Below are 10594 nucleotides of genomic sequence, written 5' to 3' on the forward strand. Positions count from 1 at the left end.
ATTTGCATAGTATATTCTTTGTCATTCTCATGTAGTGATCCACATTTTAAATTTATCATTATTATTATTATTAATTTTAGTTCTAAAATCTGAATAGTGCCTGGTTGTCAGATACAGCAGGGCTGTCTCTTTTGGTGAAAAGTAGCTGTACTGTTCCATGCAGTCTCTTGATTCATAAAGTGCTCTAATGTGTGGCTGGCTGGGTTTACAACAGCTTTGTTCTTGCATGCCACACACAGCTTTGCCTGCTGCAAGAGCATGGTTCTGCAGCAGTCCTGTATCGTCATAATTTTTAGTGTTATTTAGTGACCTTCATACTTAGTGCAGCTTTTTGTTAGTATTTGAGATGAGGAGGAGTGGTATTCAGATTTTATTTGTGGGAAAATACTTCATCTTGGATGTTCACTGGTAAGGATGCAGAGAATTTTAAATCTTTCGTGAGGAATTTAAGTGTTTGGTGAGATGGACCAGGATTCAGTGGGAAAATAACAAATGTGTCGCTATGTGCCAAAGGTTCACATAAAGCAGGTTTCCTATTTGCTTTGTAGCACCTAAAGTGTCCCAGAGAACAGTCTAGTGTCCAGCAAGGGAAAGAAATCTCTTTTTTCTAAGGGGCAACAGAAAAGCACTGAAAGGTGAAGTCAGAGCAGGTTATCCAAAATACTCACTATAATTTGTGTGTTTTTTAATATCATTTTGTCTGAAATGACATGTTGATGCAAGTCCCTTGAGACCAGTCTGAGACCTGAAAATTCAGTTAGGGAAGATGGGCAGAAAGCACCAACTCTTAAAACTGGAGAAAGTAGCAGCAGAAAATAGCACAACAGTGAATTGTCCAGTTACCTCTTACTTCTCTGGTTTTGGGCATGAATGCATAAAGATACGGCACTGAAAGATTGTAACAAAGCATGTTTTTAAGTCCATGAGGAAACAGAGGATAACGTTGCTTTTCTACATTGAACATGCCAGTAAATTGAGTAACTCTTCTTGAATGTGCAATTTGTAATTCAGTCATGTTTACTCCATGTCTAGCAGGAGCCTTTCAGCAATGACAGCATGGTTTGATTAAGTTACATGCTTGGCTCAGATTTAGTGAGACCAATATTTTCCCCTTTCTCTGTACAAGAAAGAGCTATTTCCAGAGTTGGTGCCATAAATGCCAAATGCCTGATTTTAAGCTTTTTGATTTTATCTTTAGTTTGAAATGCAAGCAGAGCTGTAACTAGATAAGAACCTTTGTTTTGTGCTGATTATTACAGGATGAGTAGTTAATTTGATTCCTCAGGCATTTTTGTTGCCAACTGTTTTGCCTGGATTAATTCACAGCTGTTACCTGTGTAAGTTTTGCTTTGCAGGGTTTACTGCCACTGCTGTGTGTAGCTATGAACTGTCTGGAAAGTAATTCTCCAGTTATGTTAATAGCCAGTGATGTTGATTAAAATTTGTTATATTGCAGAACATCATATTTCAATATCAAGCTCTGGATGTTAGTTTCATTTTAAACAGATCACTATTTTCTTCTGGCCTTTTGAAACAAAATCCATGTTAAGGTCTGCACAACAAGGTCATAGGAATAGTAGGGCTCAGTCCTGTTGAAATTTGAAATTTCAACATTTTTGTTTTCTCTTATGAACAGAACATGTTTTTGGCCATTATCAATGATACCTACTCTGAAGTCAAATCAGATATGGCACAACAGAAGGCAGAAATGGAATTGTCTGACCTTATCAGGAAGGTAAATGTAATGCTTTGTTTGTTTGACATCTTATTCGTCACATCTGAACTTATTTCATAAAATACTATATAAACTGTACAAAGTAAAGCTGGCAGCAGCTGGGAAGAATACACATCTCGGTTAAAATAAGTAATTCTGAGCTGAGTATAAATTAAATGAGTGAAACCTTCCCATCACAATGTATTTCAGTCATCTAAGACTTTGCCTTGAATGATCACACTGAACACACTGAATGAAATTATATAGTAGCTGATTTCTGTAATCAATAAACTTATTAGAAATCTTGTTTCATGAGAAACAACAGAATTTTACTTTCTCTTTTAGGGCTACAACAAAGCCATGATCAAACTTAAATTGAAGAAAACTACTGTTGATGACATTTCAGAAAGTCTGAGACAAGGTGGAGGAAAACTCAATTTTGATGAACTCCGGCAAGATCTCAAAGGGTAAGGGAGGTGTTACTTCTTATCTTGAATAGTATACCCAGGGACTTGTGATGTTTCGTTTTAAACTTTTTGATGTAATTTTCCTCTAGCAGAAGCACACTAATGTGGATAAAGACATACACCAGAGTGTTTTTCTCTGCATTATGGCTGGTGTTGGCATCGTGTACCGGAGAAAGGTTTTGGGGGCTCTGGGGCCCAACCTCCTTGAATTTCTGTGTTTTGGGGAGAAAAACACAGAAATCTCTGAGGAAGAGATTTCTCCTCAGAAATCTCCTCAGAAATGACAGAAACATTACCATTTCCTCAGAAACATTACCATTTCTCCTCAGAAATGACAGAAACATTACCATTTCCTCAAACCTTTGAGGAAATGGTAATGTTTCTGTCAGACTACTGCAGGAGTTTGTGGACAGTCGGGAGTCCAAGGCAAGGGTACAAATCAAGGAGATACAGAAGGGAGTTGTGAAGGAGAAATGTTCAATGTCAGGAAGATTGATGCTTTAACTAATGAAGGGTAAGGACTGAGGGGTTTTTATCAGTGTTGTGAATCTACAGGCAGCACTGGGATGTCTTTGTCTTGAGGAAGAAAGTCTATTTGAAGTGAAATGTTTTCTGATACACAGAGTTCTTTCAGCATCTGAAAAATGGAAAGTGAGGGAACTGCTTTTACTGCCTTTTCAGGAAGGGGCACACGGATGCAGAGATTGAAGCAATATTTACCAAATATGATCAGGATGGGGACCAGGAATTGACAGAGCATGAACATCAGCAGATGAGAGATGACCTGGAGAAAGAGAGGGTGAGCTCAGCATTAGGAGTGGGATGCTGCCAGCATTGTCTGCCAGTCTGTGTGCCAGTCCCTGTGCTGGTTTCCTGCCTCAGAAAAATCCTCTTGTCTCCTTTCACTTTGCTGTCACTCCTGGCTGTCTGAGCAGAACTGTAAAAAGGCACAGGGGAACTGATAGAGGACAGGAGCTCTTTGACCTTGACACCACCATCCCCCATGTACAGGTGAAGGTTTTTTACATCTCTCTCTCTCTCTCTCTCTGGCTTGTGTTATCACAAAGGAGGATCTGGACCTGGATAGGAGCTCTCTACCACGTCCTCTGAGCAGCCGCAGCTTCCCCCGGAGCTTGGATGACTCTGAGGAGGATGAGGATGAAGACAGTGGACACAGCTCCAGAAGGAGGGGCAGCAGCTCTAGTGGGGTTTCCTATGAAGAGTTCCAAGTGTAAGTTTATCCTTCTGAGGGGGACAAATCTGCATGTTGGGTTTTGTTTTTGTTTTTGTTTTTTTTATTGTGCATTTTCTTCTTTGGGTTATATGGTATTCTCTCCTTGATATTAATCAAATTATTTATAAAAGCAAGTGTTAGGATTTTGTTGTGCATAAGTCACTCCTTTTAGTAGCTTTCAAATAATATCTGAACTGGAAGTGCCTTAGAGAGCCTCATGGGAGATGGTTAGAATATAGAAAATCAGAATAAACAAAAAAAAACAGCAAAAAAACCCCTGTCCTTAAAACCTTGTCACTGAAAAGTCAGAGAAAAGGGTCATGTTACAATAATGCCAGAAAATACTTTTGTGGTTTTTTAAGTAGTAAACCCTTGAGTTTATTTTAAGTTCAGTGAGAGCTTTAATGGTTGTTTCTAATAAGATTTAAGTTAGTCATGAGTGTGTATTTTGTCCGAAGCAATAGATCTCCATATTAATTAATTACAGCAACACTGGCTGAATAAAGAATTATATAACTGGAACTAACAAATTTTCATGATGATGCCCTAAGAGCAGTGAAAGCAGAGTGCAAGATGTACATTTTTCCCCCATGTGCTTTGCCCCTGTTTTACTTTCTTGCTCTGGTATACCTTATCTCTCCTGGATGGTAGGTTTGTGGGAAGTCAGAGGCATGCTTGGGTAACAGTGATGTCTCATCCTTGTCTGCTCTGGTGTTGACATGCTAGAACGGTGCTGACTGGGCAATGTCTGAGTCACTGAAGCTCCCACTTGTTGCCCCCAGACTCATGAGGCGGGTGGATCGCATGGAGCATTCCATTGGCAGTATCGTCTCCAAGATCGATGCTGTTATCGTGAAGCTGGAAGCCATGGAGAGGGCCAAGCTGAAAAGGAGAGATGTGTTGGGAAGGCTGTTAGATGGAGTGACAGAGGTAAGAAACTCACTCTCTGTGATCTGGTCACAACCTGAATGTCTTCCTTTCTGTTGGCAGTTCTTCCTACTGCCTGGCTTGGCAGGATTGAAGGAGTGGTGGTAAAGAGGAGGTGTTTGCTTTGGCAGTAGGTGAGTGATTTCAGTTAGGTGTTAGGAAAACATGAAATTTAAAATGTGAAATTTTGGGAACATGATTCAAGATTCAGATATGACAACATGTCTTACAGCAGCCCTGTGTCACCATTTAAACCTGTGATCTGGGCAGCAGTGGTGTTCAGTAGTTGCTGAAGCAGCTCCTCCATCCCTTGGTGTCTGTTGGGATTAATACAATACTTTTTGTGGACTAGTCTGTTAAGAGTCTATGGGATCCAGCCCACTCTGCTCTTATTCTCCTTTGTTGCTTCTGGGACTGTGTGTGGCATTTGAGGGAGGTCACTTCTGTCACAAGGGTTACCTGACTTCTGCTGCTTCCCCTTTCACTCTCTCTTTCCTTGAGGGCCCTTTGGAAACAGCCAGTGGGAGAAATGTGTTATTTCTGTAGATCCTAAAATCTGTCAGGTGGAATACAAGTTATGCTTTCCTAGGTGGCAACCTGGGCATTTAATTTCATCCCTGGAAATAAAACAGTTTGCTGTGGGAGCTGTATCCCCATTAGCCTATGGAAGTACTCAAGTGGTATAAGAATTTCTTGTGGTTGTATAGGGATTTGCCTAGACTTCAGTTTGGAAGCTGCACTTCCAGCTTGTGTCTTTTAATGTGTTTAGGATGAAAGACTGGGCCGGAACAGTGAAATCCACAGGGAGCAAATGGAGCAGCTGGTGCGAGAGGAGCTGGAGCGCTGGGAGTCGGACGACACGGCCTCTCAAATGAGCCATCGGCTGGGAACGCCCCTGGGACTGAACGGCCAGCCTCGCTCCAGGAACTCGCGGCCGTCTTCTTCCCAGTCCGATGGGGTTGATGCAGGAGCAGGAAATGGGGGGAACAACATCCACGTGTAGCTTGAGCTTTGTAGGTGATTCCACGTGTTTCAGGTCACTGTTCAGTCAGCAAATTCCCCAGCATGAGGGGATCGTTCTGATCAGACCCCTGAGGACATCTTTCACTGGTGGGAAAAAGTAAATACTCATTCCATAAATCATTTTCAGGCCTGCGTAAGCCATGTGTAATGCCAGCAGTTGGAGTGGCACCCTTGGAAACAAAAATGCTGGAAACTGAATGGATAGCAAGTGGGAAAACATCTACCAGGACAGAAATCTGATTCCATAAAAATATTATTGGGAACACTTGCAGGAGGGCAGCAAGCTTCAGACAAAATAATGTGCAGTGGCTGACGTACTAAGAGGCTATTAATTTTCTGCTTCCTCTTGGAAATGACAATTTTTAAAGGCTTTCAAAAGCAAATTTTAAAATAATATGGCATCAGTTTGTCTTATTCATTATAACAGCTGACAGATAAAGCAGCACTTTTTTTTAAGAATATGAGTTTCTACTTGTCTTTCTGAGTTATTCTTGGTATACTTAGTATTTTACTTAATTTAAAATATTTTTTCCTGTTTTGAGAGGTACATTTCTTTAAGCAGAAGAAAGTGCACTTAGTTTGTACAATTATAAATTGCATCATTCTGTGGTAGAAACTGAATGCATTATAAGTAGCATTTAGCAAGAAATACTCTTCACATCCAACTAACATAATAATTTTCAGCTAAGTTGCAAAGTGCCCATTTTTTAATGCTATCTTTTAATGATTTAAGTGTTTCTGGGATAAACATTCCAGAGGTTCTTAGATAAGTACAGCTACTTTGCAGAAAATACATCATTTAAAAGCATACAAAATTGAAAACCACTGAGTTTTCCTTGGGTGTGACAGGGAAAGGGACAGAGAAGTTTCTGACAGTTGGGAGAATCTGATCTTGTGCCATGTGAAGTTCTAATCACATCTCAACTATGTGGTCTGTATTTACATTTAACTAAACTGCTTGTGAAATGGGTGCCTACATTTCTACATAGACTTTTCTGCCGAGGTGCAACACAGGATTCATTTGGGAAGGTGTTTATATTACAATCAATGAATTTTAGTATTTTTAGTATTCCCTCTGCTTTGTGTCATAGAAGCTTTATTTTTGCAAGGACACGCAACGTTGAAATTCTGTTGGTTTCCTATAGAGAGCACCGAGGCAGTGTTTGCAGTTTTGCCTAGGAATAGGTCTCCATATGTGGAATGCTGGTTTAGGAGGAAGGCTGTCACTTGTGCTTTTTTCCTGAAGATGGCAGTGTTCTGGTGTTTAAAGACTGAGAGCTGGTGAAAAAGACAATGGAAAGCTACATAATCAGCCACATCTTAGCTATTAGTAGCGTATGTAGAGGAGAAAAGGCCTGTTTAACAAAGTATAAGTGGCATGTGTCATGTTGGTGCCTTCTGTTTCAACAAGCAATTGGTGTCTCTTCATTCTTGTGGGAGTGCTGCTTAGGCAAAGCTTCCATGTTCCATACCTTCTTGCAATGGCATTGCCTGGATGTGTGGAATGCCTTTCCCAGGGAACTTGCTAAAACTAAATAGAATTCACACCTTTCCATTTTTGATTTTATGAGAAACCATATGCACAGAAACCTAATTAATGTAAGCTGGAAGAGGACGAAATTCGGTACTGGAATGTCTTAGGAGCTGTGTCTCGGGAGCAGAATTATGTAGGAGAACAGGTTGTGGCTCTTGTATGGGTTATTTGGTCCTTTATTGGGAAGAAATTCATACCCTTTCACAAGAGTCCTCAGGAACCTGTGAAAACAGTGCACAGCACAGTGGGGGTAAGGCATTTGTGTAGGATGAGGGCATTCAGATTAAGCTCTCACTTGCCTTGATTGAAGGGTTTTACACCTCACAAACCTTTCTGAGGGAAGCTTTTCAGTGTTGAACTGCATTTCTGACTGTAAACAGACCAAAGAGAAACACCAGCTGTACTCATGGCCATCGGGTGTGCAAGGAAAATAGAAAATACTATACCAAAGCAATTTAAATACACAGAGCCTTGTCTTTATATTCATATCCAAAATGTCTTTCAAAATGTAAATTCAGTCACTCTGTTCACCTTTCATTTGTACTATATGTTTATTATGAAAATATTTGCATTAATAGCTGTATTTGTTGGGGTATATTTCTGTAATATGTCGTTACTTGATAACAAACTTCATCTTGAAGTGCAGTAAGTTTCCATGGGTACCCATGTGCGTGGACAGTGGGCCTTGCAGTAAGTGCATTGCCACTTGATAAATGTTACAAACTTTTTATTGATGCATTTTTCAGTATTAGATTATAATATCATTTGTCACTTACTATAAAGGTACAGTTTTTTGCATAGTAATGTACAGTGTTTGGTTTTATTAGGAAGCTGTTAATTATGCAAGTCTTGTACAATGATCAAGAATGAGCACTTTATTTCCTAATAAACATTTTATATAATCTACAAAGCAAATATTGTGCCTACACTTGGTTTGTTTATAATGGAACATGAAGAATCCTACATTTTATTTGTGTTACTTTTAGCTCATATCTTATTCTCAGATTACCTAATAAAGGGAGTAGAGGGTGTAAATGAGCACAGTGGACTGGGCTGATCCTACTGATTCATTGCCCAAGCAGTCCTTTTTTAATACTTTATTTCAGATCTGTGTTTCTGCAAATGCACAGGTCTGCTTTCTGCTACTTCAGGTAGCAGCTCTCACTGCTAGCAACTGTCTCTTCATTACTTGCTGGATAATTTAAGTATTTTTTTTCTCTATTCCCCCTTTCCACCCCCCCTTCTTTCAGGAGAGAATACTACAGCATCTGGAGGGTTTGAATAGAGCTTGGAAAGCCCAGGCTGCCATGTAAAACCCATGGTTCTCTCTGGACAGCTGTATTAATGAAACTGTATCGATGAAAATGGAATGATTAATGTAAATACATCTCATTCTTTAGTGAAATACATACATACTGAATTTATTAAGTATATTAAGCCTTTAGTAAGTGCACTATAAAAGTCACAGTGTGTGGGGAGTGGGAACTTTATTTATTTATTTAATTAATGAATTAATATTGTGTGTATGCTGTAATATTGCTGATTTTGGAAGATTTCTTCAGGAAGTGCAGCTTGAGGTGCCTATTTGGAATAAGAGCTTTTTGGAGTAATTCTTCCATGTCCACAGGCATTACTTGGATGTCTTGTATAGTCCAAGATTCTTCTCCAGTAAATCCAAACAAGAAAAATTTGGTCAAAAAACTGAGGAAAAGGGGACCTTTATGATTAAAGGTCTGCAAGAAATTGTCACTTGTATAACAAGGACTTCCAGGTTTTAAGCAGTGATCATGCAAAATAGGTACAGAAAGGTGGAGTGACAGCTTAATGGTTCAGGTGACAGACTGACATTCAAAGAGTTGTGTTTTATTTGTGTCACCTCACCCTGATGCCTTAACACACACTCAGCTGCTTCCAGCTTGGATCAAAGGGCTGCTACAAACATGCTGCCTAATCACCAGTAATGCTAAAACACTAGATTTTCCTTGGATTGGGGATTCTGGCAGCTCTTCTGCTTTGTTTCTACTCCAAGGAATAGTCAGGGAGACTAAAACTGCATCCCAGGATGCAAAGAGCAGCAAACTTGTGCCTTCTGTAACAGGCCTGAATTTGGATGAAATGTGAGAGCAGATCCTACAGCCAGATGTTCAGGTGTTTTGGAGCAGGCCCACCAGCAGTGGGGTACGAGGAAGGGAGCAAGAAGGGTTTTGAGATATGGAGAGTGTGCTGGGTTTGTGTGGTTTTCAAAAAGTCATTAGTAGTCAATGCAGTAAGATTGCCAAAGGACCAATCATGACAGTTTGCATCAGCCACAGTTTTGCTGGTGACATTTTGACAAAAGTTGACACCAGTAATTTCATTCATTTGCAAAGTCGTGGGAAGAGTTAAAGATTAGCAGAGACTCACAGGGGACAAAGTGCTTATTAAGGAATTATTCATAAAAAACAAATCAACAATATTAATCTCTTTCAGAGTTAGAATTTGTTTTAACTCCTGTTCAGGTTTTAAGACTTCTAGTTTTGAAAAAAATAATTTCCAGTGAGAAGAGTTAGGCTTTGTTTTCTGGGTAGTCACAGTAGAGGTGTTTTTGAAATAAAAACTTAACGCTATTAAAAATGCCTGTGTGAGCTGCTCAGGCTGCTGCTTTTCACTGCTGCGTGTGATCTAGACTCTGGGAAACACTCAAAGGAAAAGAATGCTCCTTTCAGGCTAAACCTGAAATTACCAATTCATTCCAAAGTCTGAGGTAACTACACTTCTGTACTGCTACTAGCTTTTCCTGGAGCTGAGGTGGATGCTGTCAGACTGAGTTCCTCAGCTCCTCAGTTTCAGATATCTGTGTGCACAAGATGCAGCCACGAGAAACCTTGTGCTGCAGAAAGGCAGAGCTGGCAAGCACTGGAAAGAAATTTCCATCTCTCTCAGTGTTCCTCTGATGCCACAGCTGTGTAATAAAGGCCAGCTGTGTTTCCTGGCTTAGTTATTTGAAACAGATTTGACAAGGGCTTTAACTGTCTTAACTGGTTGTAATTTCATGCCCAGCAAGAAGAGGAGGGAGATGTCAACTGGGAGAGGAAAAGCATTTACGTTCAGGATACTTCTCCCTTTTTTTATGGCACAGGAAGATGAAAATAAGATCTATCTGACAGGAGAACTAATTTTTTTTTAAAAAAAGAAGGAAAATATTTAGGTTGAAAGTTGTTCATGTCTGTAAGAACCATAATCACAGATTATTTAGCAAATAGAAGAGTGTCACATGGAAGATCCAGGGGAGCAACTCCAGGAGTCTTGGTTGGCATTGCTGCTATTTACATTATCAGATTATACTCTCTCCTCCTGCTATGTAGCTTTTGTGTAAAAAAACACAGCTGAACACAAAGTGAGCACTTGCACTTCCCTGGATGTTCAAGAGACAGCAAGTTGATGCTTATAAAAATGGCATTTACCAGTTAATATGAGAAAGCTATTCACCTTTTTTAAAATTTTCTAAATTATTATGTTCTCTTTTAGAAGAACATTTGTATAAAGTGTGCAGAAAACCTGGCACTGTAGCAAGGAATACTGAAAATTTTTATCCAGGAAATAAAAGTTTGAATACTTGTAGTGTTTATCAGCATCCCAGAGAAAATTTGCAAACTGAAGTAACTACAAATCCATTACAGGGTTCATTTGAGTACATTTGATTTACCTTGTACTGA

General features: G+C 39.7%; 1 protein-coding gene across 3 annotated transcripts in view; it reads left to right on the forward strand.

The window, feature by feature from the left end:
• Nucleotides 1–7814, forward strand: part of PKD2 (polycystin 2, transient receptor potential cation channel) — a 19046-nt gene extending 11232 nt beyond the window's left edge. For 2 of the 3 annotated variants that reach the window (XM_005418084.2, XM_031066461.1), the window contains 6 exons: nucleotides 1637–1735; nucleotides 2060–2181; nucleotides 2863–2980; nucleotides 3249–3412; nucleotides 4198–4345; nucleotides 5112–7814. In XM_005418084.2, the coding sequence (XP_005418141.1) occupies nucleotides 1637–1735; nucleotides 2060–2181; nucleotides 2863–2980; nucleotides 3249–3412; nucleotides 4198–4345; nucleotides 5112–5345 (885 nt within the window). In that variant the 3' untranslated portion in view covers nucleotides 5346–7814. The remainder of the gene's footprint in view (nucleotides 1–1636; nucleotides 1736–2059; nucleotides 2182–2862; nucleotides 2981–3248; nucleotides 3413–4197; nucleotides 4346–5111) is intronic. The other variant, XM_031066460.1, reaches the window with a different exon arrangement.
• Nucleotides 7815–10594: the final 2780 nt, after the last annotated feature.

The sequence above is a fragment of the Geospiza fortis genome, unplaced genomic scaffold (assembly GCF_000277835.1).
Source record: "Geospiza fortis unplaced genomic scaffold, GeoFor_1.0 scaffold11, whole genome shotgun sequence".
Taxonomy (NCBI): Eukaryota; Metazoa; Chordata; class Aves; order Passeriformes; family Thraupidae; genus Geospiza; species Geospiza fortis.